Source organism: Bombus fervidus, chromosome 14 (genome assembly GCF_041682495.2).
Source record: "Bombus fervidus isolate BK054 chromosome 14, iyBomFerv1, whole genome shotgun sequence".
NCBI lineage: Eukaryota > Metazoa > Arthropoda > Insecta > Hymenoptera > Apidae > Bombus > Bombus fervidus.
The window spans coordinates 7,605,966-7,633,814 of NC_091530.1; the positions used below are offsets into that span (position 1 = coordinate 7,605,966).

The window sequence follows — 27,849 nt, forward strand, 5'->3', positions numbered from 1 at the left end:
AAAAGTAAAGACTTTTATTTACAGTTAGATATAATTTATGTATACATAAAAAATATAACAATATAATTTTCGAAAATATATAGCAAATTACAATGAACACTGTATCGCTGTATAATTCTCACGAATATATTCTTCATTAGATCGATCTTATCAATTTATCGACGGATTTATCGAGCACTATACAGAATAGATTAATCAATTCTCGATCTCTATCATAACAATATACTGTAGTACATTTAGTTATGGTATATTTTGCACTTATAGTATATAATAAGATCATAATATATATATATGTATATTGCTATATATATATTGCCACACACATATATATATATATAGTATTAACTTTATGTAGAAAAGTACTATAAACGTTGCATTTTCACTTACGATGATAAAAATAATATTTTAAGAAATCTTGATTCTTATTGCTAACTTACATGTTTACTTTTGGTATCTATGCATACGTCCAAAATTATTGAAAATTCATTTGCTTTCTTTTCCTTTTTTTTTTCCTATTGCATACGGCATATATTATAAACTTTTTCATGATGTAAATCATAACATAAATATGTAAAATATGAAGTACAAAAATGAAGTATATTTATAGATATTTGTAAGTTTGATACGCCGCGCAGCAGCGTTCTATTTATGTAAGTACTTTACGGATTTTCATGCATTTATGAAAAACTTTAACGTATAAAAATACATAAAATTTCTAAAGGAAATTTTTTGGTATAATATTTAGAAAGTGAACAAAATTTCTATTTAGATTTCGTTTCTTTAGTTGTATTTGTAGAAATATAAGTTTGCATAAAAATCTGCAAGAAAGTTTTCGTTGTATGAGAAAGTTCTTGGAATAACGATCGTAATAAATTGAGTACAGAGAGATATAAAAATATGCTTCCTCGGATATTATATATCGCTCATGACTATTTTATATTATATTATATTAATTACATAACTAAATTGTATACGGTTGTAGTAATACTTGGTAGGATTAAAATTAGAAACGTGATTTGCGTATTACACAAGGCCTATCGCTTGGTAATTAAAAGAACTGCTACAATGCAAATAATAGTTTCCAGCATTAAGTAGTAACTTCTAATGTCAATTCAAAATCAATCACAATAAAAACACCGTTTGAAATTCATAGCTAAATAATACTTTTAGTAATAAACTTTTGCATCTTTTGATGTAACAGCTATACTTTTCTTTCTCTTGAAATAAACATGATTCATATATTGGAGTTGTTTTCATATTGCTGCAAACCCTTTTTCATGATCAAGCTGTTATTTAATAATTATCGTTTTCCGTATATGCCAATGTAAGATTGTTTTGCTACTTTCACTAATTGATCGTACATAGCACGATCACTTTCTTTAACTAGTGATTTGAATTGACTGTAATTGTTTTGTAATAGTATATAAGGATGATCATATTCCTGCAAATTAAAATATTATTTTTTATAATTGATTAATTTTTATGCAGAAGAGCTTAATTATTTAACATATTAATGTATTAAAGCTAATTAGATAAATAATAAATTCTACTTACAGCCATGCGTCCTTTATCCATGACTAAAACCTTATTGCTATCCATGATAGTATTTAACCTATGGGCAATGGTAAGAACAGTGCATTTGGCAAATTTCTTTCGTATTGTATGCTGGATCAGGGCATCTGTTTGTGGATCCACATTGGCTGTAGCTTCATCAAGCATAAGTATTCTATTATTTCTTAATATAGCTCTTGCCAAACAAACCAGCTGTCTTTGACCTACACTATAGTTACTGCCCCTATCCAAAACACGGCTTTCCAAGCCTGTTCCAGCAGTAATTACAGCATCCTTCAGTTCTACCTTTATAATATGATAAAAAAATTGTTAAAGCCCTTATCTATAAAAAAAGAAGAAAAGAAAGACAGATTGAGTATTACAATTTACCTCATCAAGTACTTCCCAAAGAGCTTTATCCGTAAATTCGTTGAAAGGATCCAAATTACGCCTTAAGGTACCAGAGAATAGAACTGGATCTTGGGGAATGATCGATATATTACGTCGTAAATCTTCTAAACAAATGGACCCAGTGTCTATACCATCGATTTCTATGACACCTTCAATTTTGGCTAGTCTAAACAGAGCTGATATTAAGGATGACTTTCCAGCCCCTGTTCTTCCCACTATACCTATCTTTTCTCCAGGGTTAATGACGATATTCAGTCCTTTTAATACTGGAGGATCATCCTCTACGTATTTCATATAAACGCTTCTGAACCTAATCATTCCATCTGTTGGCCAATTCTTTGGCGCATTAGCAGGTAGCGGAAGTTGCTTCTCGATTTTCCTGGCAAACTTCCCCCTGTCACGTAAATTCGGTTCAGGCATAATTTGCGTATATTCTAACACACGTTCCACAGACATCATCTGGTTTGCCACTTCAGCGTTCTGTCTCATTCCCCACTGAATCATCCCTGTCATGGCCATTACTTGCGTGATGGCCAAGCCTACCTCTCCGCCAGAAAATGATTGTTGCAATAAGAGAAAACTGAAAATAACTAGAGACGTGAAGACGAAGCAAAATACGTCCAACGAGAATCCAAAGCCAGTGCTCGCCACTATATACATGTAAACTGTGGAAGTATGGACGTCTTGCAGTTTGTCAAATTCTTTTCTTAATATATCCTGTGCACAGTATGCTCTTATGGTACTCAATCCATTTAAAGTAGCGTTTAAATGAGTAAACACAGGGGATCGAGTCATACCCTCCATTCTTTTAATGTTCTTGCTAGTCCTCAAAAATACCTTCCTTATCCAATAAAAGACAGTACCCAAAAATATTATGGGAATTAAGAAAAGAGGATTGATTATACATGATACTGCTAAAGACCCAAACATCATCATGCATATTTGACCAGCATCGAGTATAGCTTTTGGTAACAATTCATCAATGGCTCCCATGTCTTTAGAAAATCTATTGAGAATTCGGCCACTAGGATTCGTATCAAAGAACCTCATGCCTGTCCTAATTAAGGCACTAAATGCCATATCGTGCAACTTTTGACTGCATAGTATGCACACTTTATAGAAGGTTAATGATCTAGTAATACCAATGCAAAATAATCCAACGATAATAGCGGTATAAACGTACATGCTATTATACATAGAGGAAATATCGAGGTTTTCAATCGAGGTACTATTGGTAGCGTTTAAATTAGCTTGTGTAATATAATAATGTCGCGTTTCTTCTTCATTTACTCTGAAAATATTTATTTTATAAAATGATATCTTAAAGAAATAGAAATCGCCCCAATGTTTTTTGATACTTACAAAATAGGAACAAAATAATCGTTGAGACTAGCCATAAACTGTGTACATATAAACAATAGGAGTACCGTACAGGCTAGACATAAATTGGCACCAGTTTGGAAGTACTTAATGAATATTGGTCCTTTGACCACACCACGAGAGGTTCCTTCTAAACCATCGTTAAATTTCTCAGAATATTGGTCTTCTTCCTCGTCGTCTGTTCCTCCACTACTTGCTTCTGGAGTTCGGCTCTATTGCAATAAATTTATTAATATATTTCACGAAAGATTACACAGCTGTAAAAAATAAAAGGTCAAGGTACTGGGTAATTAGCTTCTCACCGATTTCAATGCCCTTGAAATATATCGTTAAGGTCATCATTCTGAACAACTTTTTCCTATACATATAACGGGTGGTTATATATATCGACTTTAGTCTTCGAGTTATACATAAAAGTTATACATATGTTTGGTATCATATATTTTGCGTGAAGCTGTCGACGTGTTACCTCCTCATGAATATTAACGGGATTTTTTTTAAATATCTTCATAGAAATTCCAGTCACTGAATTCCAAAGAATAGGTTGAAAGGAACAGGTAGGATTAAGCTACTTAAGTGGTGACGGCCCAAGTAAGCGAGCCACGTGGGCAATGCCGATAATGGTGGACAGTTATAATTTGGACACATACACACATATACACAGGCAATAACTATAATATCTCGTGCACAATTTTGTATAAAATATAGCAAGGAAGTATATAAATGATACCAAACATGCTTTATCTTCAACTCAAAAACTGAACCCGACCATCCAATATTTCATATAGGAAAAAGTTGTTCAATTAATGGTGACCATAACAAAATATTTTAAGGGCATCGAAATCGGTGAGGAGGTAACTATTCGGCACCTTCATCTAATAAAATAATCTTACTCTAGTACTTGATGATGAAAATTGTCTTTTCATACTACTCTTCTCTAAAGAGCTATCCTCGATAGATTCTGATTCCGCTGCTAGTAATTCCGCATACTCTGGTCGTTGATTTAGTAAGTCTTGAAATTGGGAAAATACCGTGACTTTTCCTTGCTCTATAAGTATAATAGCATCCACATTTTTCACATACTGCAACTGGTGAGTAGCCAAAATCCGCGTTTTTCCAGCTAAATATCTTTGTATACATTCTTCAAATAAATGTTTGCTGACATGGGTGTCAACCTAAAATTTAAAAAATAATTTTTGCACTTAAATTATTTTAAAATGTAATCATTTCTTTTAAAATACTCACAGCACTCAGTGGATCATCTAATAAATAGATATCCGCCTGTCTATATAAAGATCTAGCTAAATTAATCCTAGCTTTCTGTCCTCCTGACAAAGAACTACCTCTTTCCCCGACAACTGTTTGATCTCCTTGGGGGAATTGCTTGAAATCTCTTTGAAGAGAACAAGCTTTCACAACCTTCTGATATAATTCACGATCATAAGGTTGTCCAAAAAGAATATTCTGTCTAACAGTGGATCCAAAGACCCATGCTTCCTGCCCAGCATAGCTCAGACTTCCATTCACTTTCACGTGACCTCCAGTTACTTCTATTTCTCCAAGAATAGCGGACAGGAAAGAACTCTTTCCGGCTCCAACCATACCTATTATGGCGTATATCTTTCCTTTTTGTATTTCAAGGTTTACATCTTCAAGAGTGTTTTCAGATTGACTTGGTTCCCATTTAGCCGTTAAGTGGCTCATCTTTACTGCATATGTTTCCTGATTCATTGTTGAAAAAGGTTTCTTTTCTATAAGAAAACAGATATTTAAAAAAAATGCTTTACTTTTGTATTCCATACCACTAGACTGCGGAAGCATTTACGACAAATTTAATGTGCAAACACGCACAAAATATACATAATGCACAAAAATGTATAAAATATCCAAAGTATAGAGCTTATATTTGCATAAACATCCGCAGTTTATATATAATATATCAAATGTTTACCCTCCATCATATTCGCCGTATTCTTAAGCAAATCGCTAGCAACAACCACTAGACCATTGTGTCTTCTTTTTTCCGAAGAATCATCCAGATTCTCATAACTGTCTATTTCATCATCAATATACGGTATATCGGGCTTCGAGGTTTTGTTGGAAGCATGCTTTGAGATGCTATTGATGCTACCATTAATGCTAGTTGTAAAGTTGCTTAAAATATGGCCACTATCTTGAAATTCCTCGTACATCAAAAAGTGTTGTAATCTCCTCACAGCCACCATGCATTCGGCAATTTCAGCAAAACCCCGTACGAACATTCCAGACATAGTGTGCGCCAGAATATTAAAATAGGAAGAAAAAACGAATACTTTATCGACTGATATTTCATCGCCAAATAGGAGCATACTAATTAAAGTACAAAAGAGGGCCATTCTTGTAGTGAACAAGTTGAAGGTCATGTAGATGCCTCGGATATAAGCACTTTTAGACACCACTTGCAATTCTAATTTACGGGCAGTTTCGATCAAAGCACAGAATGGTTTTTCCCATGCATACATCTTAATGACCTGAACTCCTGATATAATTTCGTCCATTAAACGAACTCTCTCGTCAGTTTTCATGGCAGTCTGTAGTCGAAACTTGGAGGACAGCTTTCCAGTATATGCTAAAACATAAATTTCACATTGAAAATATATAATATTTCATAAATTTTAAAGCTTATAGCTTTATTTGTATCTAATTCAAGGCCTTGCGCTAATTAATTAATAGAGTAGAATATTTTAATTAATAGACTACTTTCATGAATGGAATATTTTATAAAATATCGTAAGTAAATTATGTAATATTTTACAAGTGCAAAAGCTCGAGCTTTTCCAGCTTGACAATGAAATCATCATTGTCAGAAACTCACATTGAATCGGTACAACGACGAAGACCGCAGCGATACCAATTAATCCAGCGTATCCCGCTTCGATATAAAGAAAGTACGCTATAATTAACGTAGAGAGTGGTGCAGACCACATATGATGTATGAAAATGCTAACGAGATCAAATCTATTCACATCATTGGCCACCAAATTGACCACTTTCCCTGGTGCCGTTTCACCAAGCGCTGTTTTGCTAAGCCGTAACGCCTAAAAAGAAATACATTGATATTGTCGTTCTATACATGCAATGGTTTGTAAAGGTTTCATATCGCACATGTATTTCAAAAGTATCACAATACGAAATAATTCAATCCTATGCTACAAGAACATTAACAGCGTTAAAAATGGATTTGAAGAAATAAGAAGAGATGATTAGAAAAATATTTAACCATTTTCTAGATCCTAGAGTATTCATTCTTCTAACATTATGTGTTTAATATAAATGATTTTTTGTAAGCTTCCAAATAGTTCCTCGCTTCTTCTGAAACACTAGTTTGACATTGTAACACTTCAAAAATACACGCGCGATATAATTTTATTATTTAACTGAAATAAGTAGTCTTTGAAAGTAAAGCCTCACTGCTGATTACATTTCCTGTATTACCTTCCGGTATACTACAGAACAAGTAGCGATCCTAATTCTCGCGCCAACATGGAACGCGCCGAAAATCACTTGATTGAGCGTGATTACATTTATAGCTGTTGCTATACAAATTCCACTCGCGTATAGTAACGCAGTTTCATAAGTTTCGGTCGTGCTCTTTTTGAAGTAACGCAGAAGCCCACCCAGAAGGATCGGTGTCCCTAATCTATAAACGGATACAAGATATCATAATCGTGTAAGGATATTGAAGTAGGTACAACATTTTGTTGCATTATGATCAGAGATCGATATTGGATCTGATTAGAATTAAAAATTTTCTTTAAATAGATAAAGCTAGACATTTATCAATGTTTTTAGATACATATCGCCACAATTCCATTGACGAAAGTAATCGCAAGAAACGATAAGAGAAACGTTAGTTACAACGCGAGATAAAATCTGTGGTCACAATAAAAGAAAATAGTGTAATTATAATTACATGAATATTTTACACTCAGTATTATCTATATATAGAAATATTACTAATTATTATTTCCAATTCTTTCTTTTTCATGAAAATAATTTTCTATCCAAAAAAAGAAGATTATCAAGTACAAGCAATACTCCTAATTGAAAATACCAAGTACAACAAATTAGAAAACAAAAGATATACCGAAGGATGAATTCGTTTAATATCTGCATCAAACCAAGTACGATGTACTCCCATAAAAAGGTACGGAAGATAGCTCTCAACAAGCTGGCCTTTCTTTTGTGCTTCCTCGAATTTTCTAACTCGATTTTCCATCGTCTGAAAATCATACATTTCATAATTTAAGCACTGATTATTTTTTCGTTCAATCAAATAATAATTATTTATTGAATTGTACAAACTTTTCTAATCGATCTCCAAGATAGCTTGAATGATCGGTTTTCAAAGGACTATATAAATCTTCCGTTTGCAGAACCTTTCTGTAGCCTGTCTTGAACAAGTCTATCGTCCACCTGTGTATCATTAAATACAATGGGTAACATACACATGTATGTAGAAACGAGCAATTATATTTAACGGGGTGCTCTACGCAATTGATAGTTAGATGCGACGATGATAATACAGTTTGTGTACGTTCACCCAATAACAGCTAACACCTCGCACAACCAATCTGCTCCAAAATATCATTAATTACCGTATTAATATTAATTATATTAAATATATTTTAAAAAATATATATTTTTTAATACTATACTATACTATTAATATATATATAAATAAACTCCCTAGAGTTCACGTGGGATAGGGACTCCTTTTGTTTTACGGGTAGCACGACTTTTTGTTTCACGGACAGAGCGACCCTCTTAGGGTTTTACGGACAATCATTTTTGAGAGACACTTTTTCCAAACGGACGGACAGAGAGCAAAATCAGAGACAGACAAGAGCACAGAATAACCATTTAAAATTTTTAAAAGACTGACGGAGAAAGATCGGTAGTTCAGGACGTTGAAAATCGATTCTCGATTTTCAGGTAAATATTGTATAGAACTTGTTATTTCGCGTATATGTAATTTAGTGTTATTTATTGTTATAGACGGATATCAATTGTTGTTTATTTTTGTATTTTATCTAATTTCTTCCACAATAAAACTCGATTTTCAGACTTCAGAATCGATCACCTGAATTATCCCAAGATTTACGATCTTACATATATATATTATAATACACGTTATAATATTTAGTAAATGAAACACAACACAACACAACACAAATGAAAAATAGCAATTTGCATAAATATCCATCGTCAAATAAGAATAGTCGAAGTGTTGTTTGAAATCTCGAATGTGAAATTAACTTTGCTACATTTTAAAATCATTTTCGGCTCGATCATATTTTCTTATCGTTAAAGACTTATTGACATAGAGTTTGAGAAAAATATGAAAGAATAGTTAACAATGTGCGTGACTTCTCGTTTTAATTTTATAGTTACAATTTTCTTAAGAAATTAAAAGTATTTTAAAGAGACATAAAAATTCAAGGACTATAACAGAACTAAGAGTTTTCATAACTCGTGACGATGGAAGTAAACGGAAAAACAATTTCGCAAACGTAAAATCACGATGCGTAACACGATTAGTGACAGACAACTGTGTATTTATTTTTCTTCTTGAAATATGCTTGAGCCATCTTGCGAAAGCTATTCAAACGATTGAACTTAAATACTCGTATTATTAAAAGTTTTCTCTACTTGAATATTTCTCAATAAGGATATTTCTAATTTAAATTGAAATTTGAAAAGTAATGTAGTGTTAATTATTTCTTCTACTATTTTAAGTTCATATCGTTTAACTCCTTGCCTTGTAATTTCTTTATCTGCCTAATCTGTTGCCTTGTGATTTCTTTGTCTGTCAGATAACACAATTTGAATATTCTATATTACATACACAATTTATATTTAATCAATTGAATAAAAAGTTTAAATTGAATTTTCCTATTAGATTTTTCAATAAATAAATTCATTTAAAAATAAATTCAATTTATTTTTAGTAAATTGGAATGAAGACAAGAGGTGGAGAATCTTTTCTTTTCAAAAATATTATTTTCCAACGGCATATGAAACGGTTGTACATTTTTATCAGGTATTCGAAATATATTAAGAGTTCATCGCTCTAACCTACTTTTGGATTGCGGAACAAACAAAAAAAATATTGCTTGTTTGAACGGGTATAATTCAGGCCAAAATAAAGCGAGGTTTCGAGTTTGTAAATTTAATCTATCAAGAATTGGTATTGGTAGCATATTGGCGATCACTGATCATTTGACATGGTATAACTGATAACTTTTTGGCTCCAAGCTCACTTACCATTTTATGTAATATTTTAAACTTCTACATATTAAAAAAATGACCACCTATGACTTCATCTACAAGTAGAAAAATTGCAAATATTAATTATTATTGCAGTAAAATAAAAAATGAGAAAAAGCAAAAATGTAATAGATATATAAAGTATTATTTCAACATTCTGTAAAAAATACATTGATTCCGCATTCAAAGTTTTTTCGTACGGTCCTAATCGAGATTTTAGGCACTATGTATCTTCTTATATTTTTGTCAATTAATAATCTACGTATAAAATATATATTAGGTTGCCCAAAAGTTTCTTTCGTTTTATAAGAAAATAATAGATGCACGATATTTTTTGTTTTAAATTATTTTATTGAATTATGTATGGTCCATTTCAAAATAGATCCATTGATCCCAATGAACAATGAACTTTTGAAACAATCTAATTTTTGAATAATAAATAACTAATATGTACATATGTACAGTGACTCATCTATTTCTTGAATACGTAGCATAGGGAATTCTTATGTATACATTGTACATTTTGAAATTTCGTCACTTTAATGAGGATGACTGTCATGATTATATTGACTTAATGATTATGATATAACGGCAAATTACATACCAATCTGAAAATGTATACGGAAAAAAATTGAAAGTACAAGATTAATTGCTGCAAATATACAATTAGTAAAAACAAATAATATACATAAGCATGTACAATTATTTTAAGCACACGATACGCGTTAAAAATGATATTTACTGAATATAGAGACATTAATATAACGAATAATTGATTGTCAATATACTTCTGCGAGCACTGTGAAATTATGTATGAATTTATACTAAATATACTGTAATTTCTATATACATCTTCAGATTTATTTCAAATTTCACCAATACGGTTATGATTGTCGGTCTTGTTACAGATAACATGCTCATAGAATGTTTCAACAAGTGATGGAATATTTTCATATGCCAATGTATATATAATATATTTTTGTCAATTAACATCCCAAACTTATAATCGTACGAAACTTACCACCAAAGTAACACCGACAGCAAGCTGGCCTTCACCCGCGGATTTGGTTTCGATTTTGAATTGCTCGAGTCCATCTTCCTTCATACACTGCATTAACTCGTCTTTCAAATCGATCCTTTGATCACTAATTAATAACTATTCAACCGATAACCGATTTTACGAGGAAGAAAACGAATCGCGGGCACTCGCATCGAAATCAAAGTCACACAGTTAAAAATGGAAAAGATCTCCTCAGAATCACACGTTCTTATCATTCAAGTATCATTCTTATCTGTTTAAAAACGTTCTTAGAGACTAGGTTAATTGCTGACTAATTGGGCAATCATTTGAAAATTGTCGCAACACAGATACAGTAAGATACAATAAAAACTCTCGAAGAATCTTAAAGATAGTGATCAGTAAATTTACGATAATGTTGTGGAAATACTTGATCGATAAATCCTCATTAGTCAAATCCGACGTAGATATCCAAGTTACTGAAGTTCTTATCGAAGTTCTCTTGATTTCGCGTGAAATCGCGTGTATCGTGGAGAAGAATAAGACACGTCTGGATCGAACACCTGTATTTAAGACAGAAAGAAATTATGTATCTGAACCGAACTCCTTACTTGTGTTCGTTTCGTATCTTTATCTCGATACTTATTTCGTCACTAATCAAACAACAGTTGGAAGATTGTAACGATGTTTTTGACTTTAAAACGATGTGCTACACATCTACATTTGTTATTTGTCGATAACTGTATAAATATATACGTGTTATTTAAAAGTTTTTCAATCAAAAGCAACAATACGAAATTGGATAACTTCTTATCTTGCATGTGCTAAGTTCTACGAAATTAAAATTCGAATATTTTTCAAATTAATCGTTTTCACACATAAGTATCTTAATATGCATTATTAATACATTAATCGATGCACGGATTATTTGAACGTATCTGGAGATCATATATAAGCTAGGTATGAACTATCCAATGGATTTATTAAAATCTATACTAAAAGATCACTATTATATATGATCGATTGGAAATCATAATGTTGTAAGTCAAAATACTAAGAACTTGAATTCACGTTCATGTATTATAACTTTTAAATGTACCCCTCTTTAATTTCATAATTGATAAAGCTATAATTTTGTTCTCTATTAGGATACGTTTTTATTACTTGAAGAAATATGATCAATTTTTTATAATAATAAGTGGAGAATACTATTTTATGGAAGCTAGCAGCGAGCTGACTTATATCAATTCACTTATATTACGAATGAATATCAGATAATAAATTGCAAATGAGTAAAACTAAGCAAATGAAATGAAATAAATCTAAAAAATAAATAAAAATATAATGGAATCTCATAAATATTTCGTTCATATTTTGTTTATTGTATTTATTAAATACATCTATTATTACAGTGTGCACATTACAAATATATTATTACCAGAATTAGTTTAATAAAAATAATTATTATCTAAGATACAAAATCATTTGGGTAATGAAATAAGTGCAATTAGAATGTAAAAATCAATAAATTCGACTTATAACTCGAAGAACATGTGATTCGATACATTTATATTCTCCTGTTACAAATGTACATGACATATCGTTCTGATTGTATCATATATGCAGCAATTATTTAATAATCAAAAATACACTAATGTATTTCACTTGCAATTCATTGTTTTTATTTGAGTCACATTATAGAATTTTATTGAACCCATATTTCAATTATAGATTACACTACGATTTGCCGAAATTTTGAAGTATTATAAATATTAATATTATACATATTAATTATAAAGTATTAAAGATAAATCAAAGTATTTTATATCACTATAATATAAAAACTATCTTCATCAAATTATGAAAATTCTTTTTATATTTTTTATTTGTGTAACGTACTTTTGTAATATATGTATTTTAATAAATATTTGTATTTCAATAAAATAATAACTCACTTCGTATAACTTAATAAAATAAGTATAATAACTTAATAAATTAATATACATATGTATTTACTGCACCTAATGCATTATTATTTTGTAAATATATAATGTATTTAATACATTATTAATACATCACCTTAGACTTGTCACTACTCATAAAATACTGTAGAATTGAATCTTATAAATGTATTGCGACCTAATTAAAATTCATTAATCGTGTTAAAGCGATGTGCTAGATTCTAATGAGCTGGGTAATGTGTTGTAACTTGCTGATGCGCTTTCAATTTCACCAGCGTAGTGTAGCTGTTCAGTAGTATAATATTGGCCAATCGAAGAGATAGAAATTAATGTAACTATGTGTTATACACTATGTAGGTATGAATATGTACATGGGAAGATAACGAGCTAATATTGTTAACATTGTTTCAATAACATAAAACACGAAGTAAGGGAAATAAAAGATACTTATAATTATTTAAAAATTTGTAGAAATTCTTTTTTCAAATAAGTGTTTGTTATTTAATTAACTATATTAGAGAATATATATAATATTAAAAAATATGCAAAATTAGTTGTTATAATATCTTAATATATTATAGATAGAACAATGAAACAATTGTCTATTTAGATTCCACATTTTATATTATATTTGTAAAAATATGAATTTACATAAATATTCGCACACTACTTATAACAAATGTACGAAAATACAAAAAAGATGATTTTTAAAATGCTGATTCTATTGATTTTGTGTATCCATATTTACAAGATAAAGTACATATTAAGTATCTTAAATTCGTCTCTCTGGTTCTCGATACGCAAGGTTACCACGCGAATAGTGTACTCATCATGGTTATTCAGCAGAAAATTTGATATGTCTACTGCTTAATCTTTAGGGATTCCTACTTATATAATTTTACATAATCTATCCAAAATAAAAAACATTTCACCTGAATAAATAAAAAAAGAAAATATCTATTATATTATATACATATTACATCATTGAGAAAAAGTAATATTTCTATAGTACATATATGTACATTATTTTTAAACGAAAAAATCTTCTTCCAAGAAATGCAATAAATCAGGAATAATTTAACACAATAACTATACCAAGAGATTTATTGTATTCTTATCAGTTCCATAAACTTTCTGAGATTTTACGTGTTATCAGTGCAGAATACGATTTTACAATTTCATAATGGTTTACGATATGTAATACTAATTTTTAATAACCGTAGAAATTATTATTCATATCAAATTAAAACATAGAAAATCTTGTTTCGTAATTGTTGCTTTTAGAACAAGGAGAAAAAGACAGATGACGCTCCGTCGGCAAAGTTAAGGCTGTAATTCTCAATTCTACTTTATATATGCGGATGTGTACACAACGTGTCGTAAAACAACTTAGGACGAAGGTAAACGAACCATTATACCCCATCATCTTAAAGATTTTCGCTGATTTATGCTATCAATTTGATTTATGCAGAATGAGAAGCCATGAGTTGAATATGAAATGATAGTTAAATTATGACCGCAGGATATCAAATAAATGATTTGTTATTTTTGGTACTTCTAAGTAACAATCTTAATGTCATAATATTGTTTCCATGTATATTTCCACACAAACATATTTCCAAACTTAAAAAAAAGACGTTTTTAACAAACAGTGACAATGATTTCACAAAAATATAAATTAATTAATGATTGTTGAAATGAAACACGAAGGTTCATCGAGAACAATTGAAAGGCGTTATGCAACGAAAAGTCAACTCGTCAAGTTGTTAGCACGAAACAACACCACGAAGATGCATAAAAAGAATTACGATACTAAATAACTTTCAATATATATTTCAGCGAATGTTTTTATAAAGATGATAAATTTTTCAGCCGTTGTTGCCCTCTAAAAGTAATCATTTCTCGTATTATTATTGTTATTAATCGTAAGCGGCGGATGTCTTCTAGTTGTATAACGTAGTCAGGCTAATGGACGCATTAAATGATGGCAAGCAAAATTGTTATCGAGACAGAGAGAAGCTGAGAAAGGGTCAATTGTGTACGGCACGTGATGCGTAATGTTCAGTCTGATATATCACTATTCCTTTCAATTTGATTTAATACGTATAAGAACTACTACATATATAACCAATCAACAACTCGTCAACATTGTAGGTTTGTAAAAGACAAGTCAAATTTTCCGGTTTCTTAGAAGTCACATAATTCTATCGCCTAGAGTGCGGGTTCTTACGCATGTGTAAGAAATCTAAAAGAGCAAAATTGCACAGAATGCATATAATATACAACAATATATAAAATATCCCAAGTAGAATATATATTATAATATTTAATAGATGAAGGACATGTCTGTTTAAATTCCATTTCTTTAGTTCTATTTATAAAAATATAAAACTGTTAAAATCCCACAATCTACTTATGACGTTATATAAATTAACGTTATATTTCTAGGACGCATGCTCGTTAAATAATTTCGCGGAAAACACGTGGTTTTCATCACACGCCAACTTGTCTTTTAGTTACCGATATTTAATGAGTGAAACTCATTCCAAGATTATTTTGTCAAAAGACGTCAATTCTGTTAAACGAAGATATTTTCAGCTTAAGGGGTAAGAATGCCTTTACTTTGTACGTAGTGGCCTTGATGTTAACATGGCAGCATTTCGTATATACAATAGTTATGATTCAAAGAGATACTTCGATCGAAAATAGTCGAATGAAATATACGTACACGAAATACGTCCAATAAGTGCTTTTACTCAATTTCTGTACCTGTACCGTTTGTCTTCTGTCCAACGAGAAAACGTTACCGATGTGTGTCACATTCTACAAATTGAATTCTTGGATCGGGTTACGAACTTGAACGAACCAAAACAACATACGCGTGGTTAGCGCAAAGCCTGCGCCACTACTGAATACAATTCTTGCTTGACTTTCCTTTGCTTGCCTTTACCTCTTCGTTCTGTGACGTATATGCAACACACCAATGCATTTAGCTGTCATTTGTCAATATAATAGGCTTGTGTACATTTCCTTGATAATAGCATGTACCATTCTCTTTGTTATTTTCCATTATTTTTGTACTTTGATTAGAATGTATGACGTAATTATACTTCTATGTGGATTGGAAATTTTTTAACTAAACTTTTTTAACTAACTTTCTATTGCATAATATTTTCTTTTAAAATAGATTGTAGATTTTAAGTATTTCAACCTTATTTTGATTTTATCCAGAAATTTACTTTTTTATATTTTTTATTTAAATATTGATATATATATTATGAAACCTGAAAGATTTCAGTTCTTATTTTCATTACAATTTTTAATTGAAAATTTGTAATAGAAATAAATCTATACAGTTGCAATAAAAATTATAAAAGATATGTGTATGTACATATGTACTTACATGTGCAAGGATAATATCTAGCCTAACCTAATTCAGATCTGTTTTAATTTTAATTGATGGCTGCGAAATTTGAAATTCAACAAGTTTAAGAATGGAAACACTTTATTTTTATTTTCAATACGATGTCATAAGCTACTTACAAAAATAATACTATCGATATAATTTATTATTTAATACAATAAATGCTTATATGATGTGTATTGGGTATAGTGCCATGAGATGTTTGTATGTATGTATGTACATTTGTATATATTCGTTCCTTTCTTATTTCCATATATTTCGTTAAAGTAATATTTAGGATATGAATTTAAGTCTTATATAAATATTGTAATTCGTTCTGACATTCTATTTCACATTTCATTTTACAATTCCTTAAGTGCCGCACCCGAATTTTACAATTAAAAAATAATTCGTACGTTGCTCTTGCAAAACCAAGAGAATCAGAAATTTCAGTATGTTTTCAATGGTGTGCAAGATACGCAGGCATACTCTATACACACATCAGTAGACGTAACTTTGGTCTGATGAAAATGGGGTGAAAAAAATTTGTTGTTGGAATATGTACGACTTGGAATATCACTGAAGATTAGACCATTCATTTTTCCTTCCACATTATAAAAATAGACAAAAGTTAAATTGCACTACTCCATCAAAGCAGTATTGACCAGCTAATGTTCACACTTTATTATTCTTGATACGTATATGGAGTAACGAATATCGAGGCAAAATACTTAAATTTAAATGTTTGTTCATTCATAAAATTGTCAAAATACGAATTATTACAAAAAAGACTATAACCATAATTTAATTGTCCACATTAATATAAAAATTACGAAGGCTTATTTTAGCTATAAGAAAAAATCCCCTAATAGATAAGTTGTTTGCATGATCTGTATATGTTTTGTTTGGATGTTATAATATAAACACCTAGCAAAATTTCAATATATTTCTATAAAATAAAATAAAAATAAAATAACTAATTAGTCGTATTTGTTATTCGCTAAATATGAAGACATTATCTTTACTAAAAAAGAAGGGCATAATACTTCTAAAATATACTGAGTATCAGAATTGTTCATTCCCTAAATCAATTGGCTTCAAGCTATGATTATCGAGTTTGAGGATTCGATAACATTAATAGAAGCTTTTCGTAGGCGTACGCTAAATTTTTAGCCAAACCTTTACAACATCCGTTTTCTTGTATAGTTTGGAATCGATAAGTTTTGAAATTTTTCTCTGTGTCTATATACGTAACAGCTGCCATTAGTGGACACATAATAATTTTTGTATGGTCTAGGAAATTTATCTGAAAGTGAAATGTTATAAATTAAATTTTTTGTATTACATTCGAAAATTTGAAACTTAAACAGATATATGACAGAATGTTTAATTACTTACCTGTACTGTTCCATTAGTCAATTGCATAACTACAGCACTCTGTGTCCTAAACCACTGATGCATATAAGGTATCCTAGACATCGCATCGCATGGTTTCACAGCAACAGAGCTTCCAGCTTTCATCAAATGTTCTTTCATGTACTTTAAAAAGAAGTTCATTAGCCTCATTTTCTTATCTAATTCAGAGGGATATTCTCTGACTGTGTAATACAATTCATCTCCTTCGCGATTTATATAGTGGATATTGAAACAATTAGCCAGCATTATTAAACGAGTCCCATCGTTGAACATTACACCCACACCATCATCAGAAAGTTGGTATCCAAATCCATATTTATCCGAGTAATCAACCCATTTGCTTATCCAAAGTACAGGTTGCGCAGCAGGGTCAGTCATTTCATCTATAAAGTTAAACATGTATGTATACAGAACAAATTACATAAAATATATTTATCAATTATTAGTCCAATTATTTTATACAATATTTTCATTATTTAAATAAATGTTAATTTTAATGTATAGGAAAATGAAAGGGAGATGTGATTCGTGCCTGAGATTTCCGTAAATATCTGATAGGGTCTTGAATATTCTGCATCAGGAAATAATTTCCGTCAGTATAAATGATAATTTCCATGCAAAACGTGATAATAATATTTAATCCCTGGATGATTGTACCTGTTGACGAAGTTGTCTCTCTACATGGTTTAGACTTTAATACAGCACTCAACTGCTCTCTCAATGTCTGAAGCATCTTTTTAATATCAAGATTCAGTTTTTGGACTTCGTTTATTGCATCCGCAGGCTTCGTTTTACGCGCCGGACTGTTAGGTACACGGAATACGAAGTCTTGTCCCTCTCCTCCTACATTAGTATTCATTTCAGATAATGGCTTACGTTGATTATGCATTTCCAGCAGGTCTAAGCGTGGTGCCATTGTTAAACATGACAGTGGTAAACTATGTGGCATAAAACCTATAATAATATTGAATGGATTATCAGTGAAAAATATTTCATATATATATAATGACAATGATTTATAATTTTGACAAAACTTGATGTTACTTACCAGAAGAAAAAAATGGATCTTTAATTAATTTTGTTATGGAAGGGCGTTTGGATGGATTTCCTTGTAACATATTAGAAATCATGCTCATCGCAACTGTACCAATATAATTAGGAATTTTGTATTGGACTTGTTTTATTCTAGCATAGGTTTCCCTTAAACTCGATGTTTCAAATGGAGGTTTTCCCACAAGTAAAGTGTACATAATGCATCCAATGCTCCATATGTCAACTTCATAAGAATGTCCAACTTTAGTTAAAATTTCTGGTGCTATATAATTAGGTGTTCCACACAATGTTCTATTAATGAAATCAAAGTTAATTTTTATATTACATTAAATGTTAAGATATATACTAAAATAAACAAAACAGTTACTTTTTACGTTCTCCTTCATGCTCTAGTCTAGTAGCCAAACCAAAATCACCGATCTTAACCTGCAGATCATCGCTTAAAAACAAGTTACCTAATTTTAGATCCCTGTGAATTATTTTATTTTGGTGCAAGTAATGTACACCATCTAAAATTTGCTTCATATAATATCTCGTTTCACATTCTGTTAATGCTTTTCTACGTTTATGTAGTTCCATCATTGACTGAAAAGTACAATTGTCATTTCATTAATATATATATCTTTGAAAAATATCTAATAAACAGATTATTTATATTTTTGTCCTTATATTTATCTTATATAGAATATTTACCCTTTTTCTGCACAGCTCCAAAATTATATATACATTCTGTGGATCGTCAAAAAAACCATAAAAGCCAACAATATTTTTATGGTTCAAAGTTTGATGAATGGAAATCTCTTGCGTCATTTTCTCTCTATGATTGCTCTTTGTGATTTGTGATTTTGGCACAATTTTCCCAGCAAATACACGATGTGACTTTGATTCTCTGATTTCGTAACATTTTGCAAAACCACCCTACAATAAAAAATTATATAAAATATAGAAAAATACTGAATGAAAGGACTAAAACTATAAAGTATAAAGGATATACAAAAAAGTATGATACAGTAACTTATTATGTTACATAATTATATATTGAATAATATATAATACAGTGAATTTAAACCAAAATCATCCAAAAATTTGTTCTATACAGTTAATAAAATTAATGTTAACATATAATAAAATAAAAATAATAAAATTGTTGGTTAATTATACTACATATTTTACCAAGAATTTCACAAAATTTGTGGAAGTAACACATACTAACAGTTAGCACATACTGAACGAAAAATTGTCTGATTAAAAAAATCTCGAAGTCAAAAATGTTTAATTATTATGAAATTTCCAAGACAAAAAGATATAGAAGAAAGATTTAATATAAGAAGATATTACTAACTTTCCCAAAAAATCGTCCCTTGATATAACTTTTTCCCGAGTTTACGTCGTATATCACGTCAGGAATAACGCATTCTTTCTCATCTTTTGACATTTTGTACTATCTTTTTCGCTGGATCGTGCAGTATATTACAAGAAACGTCGTGTTTTGATTAATATTGCTCACGTTAGTTGTACGTTCCACTAAAAAAATATATTAGGCGCTAACTTCCTTCTCAAATACAAATTTTCCTGTTTTTGTCATGCGGAAGACAAGCAACGGATTTCAATATTTAAATCTCAATACTTTAACCAATCCCGCGTTTCCCTGAGCGCATAACCAACTGTACATGGGTACTTGTTACTATACCTACAGTAACGTTAAAATACGTTTCCATAAAACTGATTGCTGTTCATTTTTCTTTAATAAAAATATCTAATATTCTACTTAACTTTAATAATTTCTTTCAAATAATTAAATATATTTTAAATATGGATTAATTATTACAAATAATGAATTAATTAATATAAAAATTAAATAATAGATTTGTTATTAATTTTAAAAAGCTTATATTTTTTAAAAAATAAGTTATTGAATATAAAACAACATAAATAGAATATGGCATTTAAAATGTTCAATAATTACATATAATAATCTTGAAATTTTACATTTACTATTCAAGAAAAGAGTAAGATAATGACAAAAATTTTAAATAAAAATTATAAGAATAAAAATTTACATTTATGTCAAATTGAATTAAATTCTAGTTAAATTAAATATTTTCTTCAGTGAAATTCTTAACATAAAATTCTACATAAGAACGCATCGTAATGAAAAGGATATCCGGTACTGTCAGTACAATAGTATTTAAGTGGGATGGTCGATGCTTCTTTTTCCGGCAACCGGCATCCATTTTCGTTATTGGCTTGTCTAGGATTGGCGCGTTTAGCATCTATGAACGGATTGTTTAACGATAAGTGAGATGTAAGTACATTTTTAATAGAAATATAAGGTGCATTTTATTTGAATTTCTTTACAATTTATTTACCACTTCCGATATATTAGAGAAATCGTTATGATTGAGAGAAACCTCGTGACTCATATTGAAAATATTGAGTAGCGTCTATAGTGTAATCAATGAAGACTATCGCTTATGGAGAAATTTTACTGAAATCAATTTTAGATATAGCAATAAATGGAAGGTGCACCAGCCAGTAGAGGTGGATTTCGTGGTGGACGTGGTGGACCAGGCGGCCCTATGAGAGGACGCGGCGGTTTTGGAGACAGGGGAAGGTACGTGTGTATATATTTGCTATCAACTTTACCTATATGAAATGTATATAACCTGCGAATGAACCTCTCACTATCTAATTTCTAAATTTTTCCCCCAAATTTCTCAATTTCAAGGTTAATATTACAAAATAATGTTTCAGTATTATATCCTCTTTATATTTCGTAATTTATAGAATTAATCAGTGTGGCTTGTATAAGGCTCAAATATTGTAATACATGAAACTATTTAAAAACATATTATAGGAAACTTGTATGGATATATTATATCTCTGATGGGCAATCAAAAGGGTATAAGTCAAATGTTAAACAAAACAGATACTCTACATTGCTGTCTTTTGCTTGTGGTTCTAATAATGCAAGTCAATTTCTATTTTTTCTTACTTTTTTACCTAAAGTTCTAATAGTATATGCAAAATTTAACATTTGATCTTGCATTGATCTTAAATATTGGAGGTGTTATTCTACAAAACTAATGATTCTGACTTATACTCTTACTTTTATCAAAGACATATAACATGATGCATTTATATTCTTTAATTTACTTTTTATCAAATATATGTAAGTAATGCCATAAATTGTAACATTCTATGACGTTTTTGATGTTCAATAGGGGTGGTCCTCCTAGAGGAGGTGGTATGATGAGAGGTGGTCGAGCTAGTGGACCTGGAGGTGGAATGAGAGGTGGACCACCTGGAATGAGAGGCAGAGGTGGTCCTCCTGGAAGAGGCGGCCGTGGTGGACATTTTCCTCCTGGGTATGTATATATGAAGTTCTTTTTCATTTAATTACCTTATTGTATTTTTTTTAAATGGATTTATATTCTTATATCAGAGGTCCACCAGAACCAGGAATGTCTAGTGGTCCAGGAGGTGGTGGACCACCACCACCAGGAATGGGAGGCCCACCACGTGGTGGCAGTAGGGGAGGTGGAAGCAGTGGTTTCCGAGGTAGAGGAAGAGGTGATTTTGGTAGAGGTGACAATCGTGGTGGTAGTAGCAATTTCCGTGGACGGGGAATGGATAGAGGCAGCAGAGGAGGATCTAGGTAAAATATTTAATTTATTTTGAATTTAAAGTTATATGTGCAAAATACCATGTAATTCAACTTTTATATATTTTCAGGGGAGGATCTGGTAGAGGTGGTCCAGGTGGTAGAGGTTTTGGAGATCGTGGGAGTAGAGGAGGTAGTGGGCGCGGTGGCGGTGGTCCATCAAAAAGAGGAGGTGGACCACCAGGCTCAAGCGGACCTTCAAAAAGGCCTAGATTTGATCAGCCATCTTCACAACCTGCGAATGGTTATGCAACTCAACCACCGAGGTAATTATTATTTTTAATTAGCACAGAAAACGTTGTTCTAGTAAAAGTGTAAGATTTTATTATTTTTTTTATCGAAATATTGTTGGGACAGTCAAGGTGGATATGGAGGAGGTACCAGTAATGCTTATGGTGGAGGACAGCAGCAACCACAACAGCAACAGGCGGTAGGATATGGTGGTGGTTATGGATCACAAAATTATCCTCAGTCTTCATATCAAAGTTACGAGAGTTATCAGCAACCTCCAGATTATGGTCAAACAGCTGTAAGCTAACTCATTATACATTCAAAATTAAGAGGAGTGGGGAATTTCTAAATAATGTATATAATTTTGTTCAGGGATATCCACCTTCAGCAGCTACTGATAGTAGGTATGGAGGAGCCCCTACTGTACCAGCTACAGGAGCTTTCAGTGCTGGTGATCCTTATAGCTATGGCAAAGCACCACCATCAGGTTAGTATATATGATAGTATGTTATAAATTGTTTTATAGCTTAAATATTTTCATTGAAGTTGAAGAACAGAACAACTTAAAAAGTCTGTTACGCAAATGAGATAGAGGGCAATATTCCTGTTAATGTGATGGTGTAATTAATGTAATATACTGCGTGCACAGCCAATTACCAGCAGGAGGCAGTGGCAGCAGGGGTTGGGGGTGCAGGTTATGCCACTGTTAACCCTTACGATGACCGAACTTCTAATGCCACTTCTATGAGCAACAGGGGTGGTTACTCGACGCAACTTTATGGTTAGTTTTTTCCGTTGGACACCACATTTTACAACACGTATTTATCTTCTCCTCTGTTTTATCTGAAAAAAAGAGAACGAACGAAGGAGGGAAAATCAGTAATCGATAATGCCTTGTCCTTATAGTTTTTAATTATTAGCACTTGTTATGCTCAAATATCAATCGATTCAGACGAGAAACGTTTAATTATAAAGAAACTGAAATTTTACTTTTTGTTTTAATTTTCTTTTTTTCTTTTTTCCTTTTTTTTGTTACATAAGAATAGACTTGGTTTCACTTTTTTCCTTAAACTTGTTATTTGGAATCAAGAGTTGCGTTTCATAACTACTCCTATTAAAAAGAAAGTGAGAATAGAAATTGGTAAGGTGAAGAAAAATGTGGATATTATGAATATTTTCATCTGGATACCAGCACTCCAACACTGCCTCCTGCTATTCTTCATTCCAGAATGATACTGTACCTGAACAAAAAGATCTTAATAATTTACGAAATTCATTTTGATGTAGGTAAATAGTTGAACCTTTAAATCTAATGAGTTACAGATTTTTCTCGTCTGAGTCACATCTACATTACTCAAAGCAATATCGTTAATCAGCAATTTGTAATTCATATTTATTATACTTGCAGATTACTCGAGTCAAGATGGTGTATACGGAAAACAAGATTATGGTAAGTACAATTTACAATTCAGACGAGCTTTTTAATTTCTGAAAGGCAATATTTAATAAAATACAAAATACTTAGGACCAAGTTTAAACATACCGTTAAGAAAACGATCATATTTGTTAATCTAATGAACTGAATACTTGAAAGACACTGAAAACGAAATTCCATTGTGAATTTTTCAATTCATATAAATAAATTTAAAACGGATTAATATTAATTTGAAGAAGTAAAAGATTATAGGACAGGATTGTCTTTTATGCATTTTTAGAAACAGATACGAATATAACGATAAATCATAATTTCGGTAATGAATTATAACTATCGAACGAAGTGACAAGTGCAGATACTGTACGATTCGTTTTTTGTACAATTTAAAACAGAGTTAACATAATGAATAGTAGTGATAAAAAAAAAAGTGAAAGATGCACCCGACGAAAGTAGGCGAATAATATATGTATATTCCTCAATTTTATACGGCGATTAATGTTGTATATATTATAAAATTAAGTACAGAATCAGATTTTAAAAAAACACAAAACTCTATACTTAAAAAGATGATTGAACGGAGGAGCTATGGTTGTTTACAGGTGGCAGTGCTGGTTACCAAAACGCCCAGTCTCAGCGACGTTATTAAATTACACATGCAACTATTTAATTTTACACATTTAGATATTATTTCTCTTCCAAATTTAAAGAAACAAGGAAATCGTTCCTAGCGCGTGAAAAAGTTGGACAAATATCAGTTGTCATGAACGCTAAGTGTTCTGTAATTACTAATTTGTCGAGAAGAGACATTGAAATAAAGAAAGTAAAATGATAGAAAAGGATTTACATAAATGTGATTTTCTATCTTTATCGCGCGCATGGGAAGTTCATTAAATTGCGCATTAAGCGCAAACGATTGTTTAATAACAATTTAAAAAAAGGAAGTATAAATAACATGAGCGTTTTATACTTGACTTAGTAGTATAGCATTCTACTTTCGTCATACTTGGCTAACAACATTGCTTTAGGATTAAGTTTAGTTGATGTACAGTTCATTTTCCTTTTTCTTTATCTTCAATGTGCGACTCTAAAATATAAAATTGTAATTATTAAGGACAAAGATATTTACCTTATTTGTAAAGTCATTAATTGGTTAATCATTGTGAACACAGAAACACATAAAGCTCAATAACATTAAAGGAATATTAGGTGTAGACAAATGAATATCTTATCATTCTGCGCGAAGGAAAAAGAAAAAGAAAACAATTGTATATTATGGTGTATTTTGTTTTACATTTAACTATGAAGTGATGAAAAAGAATCTTGTATCAAAATATACCGCCCCTGTTTTATGCGTTTAATAATGCGAATTTTTCATTCTGACAATATTTCTACAGGTAACAAATTTATAATATAATGAATCAGTCTTACTGTTGCGACATTTCATTTCGTATACACATATATATCTACATATATTTTTAATTTATAGAGCTCAATTTTTGTGTGAATTATGTGTAAAATGCTCTGCTTCGAGGTGACAAAAAGATTTTTTTGTTTTTGAAATATCAAATGAAAAATGTTAGAAAATTTAATTATAATTTTAATAGTTATTTAAGTAGTAATTGTATATTGAAATGTCACACCGGCAGAGACAATCAAAACGACATATTAGTAATTAAAAAAAAGAAAACAGATATTTATATGGAAGAAACAATGTATCTATTCAAGGTTCGATGTATATGAGTACGAAACATTTGTCCCAGCCAATTGTGTATATTAAAATATAGAGTAATTATATAGGGCAGGTGATGTGGTTTTATATTCTGTTTATTATTATAAATTGCAATGAAATTGTCTAAACTATGTTAAAAGTTATCGTCGCATGTCACTGGTATAGTGATAGTGAATCAATCTAATATTGTAAGAACTAGAGTAATAACAACCAAAATGAAAAGAAACTTTGAAACAAAGAACCATAAAAAATAATCAGTAATATTTTTCACGTTTATTATTTCCTCACCTTTAATATGAGAGGCTATATGGACTGAATTACAAAGAACATTTACCAATGAAAAGGGGGAAACCAGCAACTGCCTTAGAAAGCCACATATACGTTAAAAATAGTAGTTCAACTGAAAAGAATACAGTGTATTCTTATAACATAACGTAGGTATGAAACTTTTGTTAAAATCAATAATCTGTTGAAAAACAAATTTTTTGTACATGAAAAAACTGAATGGAATTATTCTTTTTTATTTTATTGTATATAGTTTATTCAAAGGATATTTTATATTCAAAATGAAGTATATTATCAATATATATATGTATATATATATATATCTATATATAATAACAGTATTAATGGACAGTTTTAGACATATAACAAAAAAATTGACAAAAACTGAGTTTATTTCACAGGCGTAACAACAACCTGAGATACTTAGGGAACAGAATGAAAGAAAGAGAGAGTACCTTCCCTCTGTTACCAGCAAGGAGAATACCAATTCAAATAGCAATACGATATTATATGAATAAATGACGACTGATATGATAAATGTTATTAATGTCCGATGGCATCAGGTATCACATAAACGAAACTTAGAAAGTATTGTTTTTTCTGTTAGAGTATATCATATAGTATCTTTCATTAATTAGAATGTCTTTGTTTGATTTTTCTAAGCGATTGACCTGTAATAAATAGCGTTTGATCTTTTTTGTGGTGCACTTCATTTTTTTCATTCAAAATATTGTTGCAATTCTTTTTCAATGTAAATAGTCAGCATCACTTCAATCTATTGTTTTCCAAGTTACCACACGTAAAGACTTAGTTGCATCTTGTACATAATATATATATGATATAGAGAAAGAGAATGAAAAATGTTTAAACGAAAAAAAAAAAGAAAAACGCAAATAGTATATAGAAATAAAACAAACAAACAAAAACTATCAATGGAAAAGCAAGCAACAAGAGTATCGAATTAAATTTATGCTAACATGTATTACGATCGTATATATTAAAAGACAAATGCTCGAGTAAACCTCAACTCAAATTCAGGTGAGTAAAATAAATCTATCCGTTTTTTATAAAAAAAAAAAACCAGTCTACAAATTTATTACAAAGCAAATGTTAGCAAGGATAATAATAATAATTAGATCTGCATTTATCGAGTGTAAAGTGGAACTTCAAAATACGTAAGGTAATTTTATTCATACTGCCCTTAAAAAATGAAAAAGATACAATTTAGATAATCAATATGATACACATGTACATCAAAAATTCTTATTTCATGAACGTCGAGCCGCTTTATACGTACGATACCTGCAGCATATTTTTTAATCACGATAATGACGATAAGGTAACAATTGAAAGGTACGAATTGAAAATTCTTTTAAAGAATACGTTACTTCACAAGAACCAAGTATGATTTATTGTGACGTTAACATAAAATGAAAATGAAAAAGCAGGGAAGGAATGTACCGAATATTTACGAAAAAGGAGTCTAAGAACACATGTTTCTATGATTTAAATTGATAATGAAATAATAACAATTCGAATACTAAATATAAATGCGTTAATGATAGGTATATCTGTAAGATTTCAATACTTTTGTGTTATCTACCACTTTCTAATTTTTTATTATTAATTTCTTTAGGTTGATAACGACTATGCTGTCACAGATGGTCGTACTACCAATTCAATGAGCCAAGCAACATCTGCCACATGACTGGCATCAACGTTGTGCTCCAAGAAGACTCCAGTGCTTTTTTATATTTTACATTGGCGAGTATTGTAAGATGGCGCGGACGAAATATCGTACTTTTCACATAAGTTACCAAAAGACTGAACTTTTAAGATTTGTAAGTTTATAATAATTGATTGTAATAATACGTCACATGATAAAAGAATACATATCTTTTTACAAATAAAAACTTACAATTTATGCAGATGGCATAAACAATTTGATGTTTTAATTACATACGATATGTTTCGCCGTTTCTAGTACATTGTTTATATATATA

At 30.5% G+C, this 27,849-nt stretch overlaps 3 protein-coding genes across 11 annotated transcripts; 1 reads left to right on the forward strand and 2 right to left on the reverse strand.

Annotated features, from left to right (window-relative positions):
- Positions 1-659: 659 nt before the first annotated feature.
- LOC139994099 (ATP-binding cassette sub-family C member 4) lies at positions 660-15,676 on the reverse strand. Of its 3 annotated transcripts, XM_072016423.1 has the most exons (13): positions 15,400-15,676; positions 10,673-11,232; positions 7,687-7,797; positions 7,469-7,603; positions 6,817-7,021; positions 6,197-6,419; positions 5,294-5,950; positions 4,588-5,093; positions 4,236-4,517; positions 3,325-3,554; positions 1,942-3,253; positions 1,555-1,857; positions 660-1,441 (listed from the first exon to the last, which is right to left on the reverse strand). In XM_072016423.1, the coding sequence occupies exons 2-13, from the start codon at positions 10,744-10,746 to the stop codon at positions 1,301-1,303; spliced, it is 4,179 nt and encodes a 1,392-aa protein (XP_071872524.1). In that variant the 5' UTR covers positions 10,747-11,232; positions 15,400-15,676; the 3' UTR covers positions 660-1,300. The 3 variants fall into 3 exon arrangements, with proteins under 3 accessions (XP_071872524.1, XP_071872525.1, XP_071872526.1); XM_072016424.1 differs by lacking the exons at positions 6,817-7,021; positions 10,673-11,232; positions 15,400-15,676 and having other exon boundaries at positions 7,687-7,803; XM_072016425.1 differs by lacking the exons at positions 7,469-7,603; positions 7,687-7,797; positions 10,673-11,232; positions 15,400-15,676 and having other exon boundaries at positions 6,803-6,943.
- Positions 13,973-27,788, forward strand: LOC139994125 (uncharacterized). 7 transcript variants are annotated; one of them, XM_072016476.1, is made up of 11 exons: positions 13,973-14,784; positions 15,079-15,236; positions 21,007-21,116; positions 21,727-21,870; positions 21,948-22,160; positions 22,238-22,432; positions 22,524-22,695; positions 22,770-22,884; positions 23,047-23,178; positions 23,806-23,847; positions 23,923-24,504. In XM_072016476.1, exons 3-11 carry the CDS (start codon positions 21,019-21,021, stop codon positions 23,970-23,972), a joined length of 1,161 nt encoding a protein of 386 aa, XP_071872577.1. In that variant the 5' UTR covers positions 13,973-14,784; positions 15,079-15,236; positions 21,007-21,018; the 3' UTR covers positions 23,973-24,504. The 7 variants fall into 7 exon arrangements, with proteins under 7 accessions (XP_071872577.1, XP_071872580.1, XP_071872578.1 ...); XM_072016479.1 differs by lacking the exons at positions 13,973-14,784; positions 15,079-15,236; positions 23,923-24,504 and adding exons at positions 20,657-20,807; positions 27,483-27,788; XM_072016477.1 differs by lacking the exons at positions 13,973-14,784; positions 15,079-15,236 and adding an exon at positions 20,657-20,807 and having other exon boundaries at positions 24,432-25,822.
- Positions 16,118-20,144, reverse strand: Polo (Serine/threonine-protein kinase polo). The gene is made up of 7 exons (XM_072016463.1): positions 19,845-20,144; positions 19,196-19,420; positions 18,870-19,087; positions 18,498-18,793; positions 18,107-18,403; positions 17,432-17,832; positions 16,118-17,339 (listed from the first exon to the last, which is right to left on the reverse strand). Exons 1-7 carry the CDS (start codon positions 19,935-19,937, stop codon positions 17,142-17,144), a joined length of 1,728 nt encoding a protein of 575 aa, XP_071872564.1. The 5' UTR covers positions 19,938-20,144; the 3' UTR covers positions 16,118-17,141.
- Positions 27,789-27,849: the final 61 nt, after the last annotated feature.

What these genes read in the sequence shown, in the direction of transcription:
- LOC139994125 (XM_072016476.1), top strand. Translation starts at nt 21,019, where the DNA reads ATGGAAGGTGCACCAGCCAGTAGAGGTGGATTTCGTGGTGGACGTGGT. An exon ending in TTACTCGACGCAACTTTATG is followed by an intron (nt 23,179 to 23,805) that starts GTTAGTTTTTTC and finishes TTATACTTGCAG; the next exon opens with ATTACTCGAGTCAAGATGGT. An exon ending in ATACGGAAAACAAGATTATG is followed by an intron (nt 23,848 to 23,922) that starts GTAAGTACAATT and finishes CAAAATACTTAG; the next exon opens with GACCAAGTTTAAACATACCG.
- LOC139994099 (XM_072016423.1), bottom strand. Translation starts at nt 10,746, where the DNA reads ATGGACTCGAGCAATTCAAAATCGAAACCAAATCCGCGGGTGAAGGCC. An exon ending in CTTGGAGATCGATTAGAAAA is followed by an intron (nt 7,604 to 7,686) that starts GTTTGTACAATT and finishes TATGATTTTCAG; the next exon opens with ACGATGGAAAATCGAGTTAG. An exon ending in GATTATTTTGTTCCTATTTT is followed by an intron (nt 3,254 to 3,324) that starts GTAAGTATCAAA and finishes AAATATTTTCAG; the next exon opens with AGTAAATGAAGAAGAAACGC.
- Polo (XM_072016463.1), bottom strand. Translation starts at nt 19,937, where the DNA reads ATGTCAAAAGATGAGAAAGAATGCGTTATTCCTGACGTGATATACGAC. An exon ending in TGGAGCTGTGCAGAAAAAGG is followed by an intron (nt 19,088 to 19,195) that starts GTAAATATTCTA and finishes TGTACTTTTCAG; the next exon opens with TCAATGATGGAACTACATAA. An exon ending in CATGAAGGAGAACGTAAAAA is followed by an intron (nt 18,794 to 18,869) that starts GTAACTGTTTTG and finishes TTTCATTAATAG; the next exon opens with AACATTGTGTGGAACACCTA.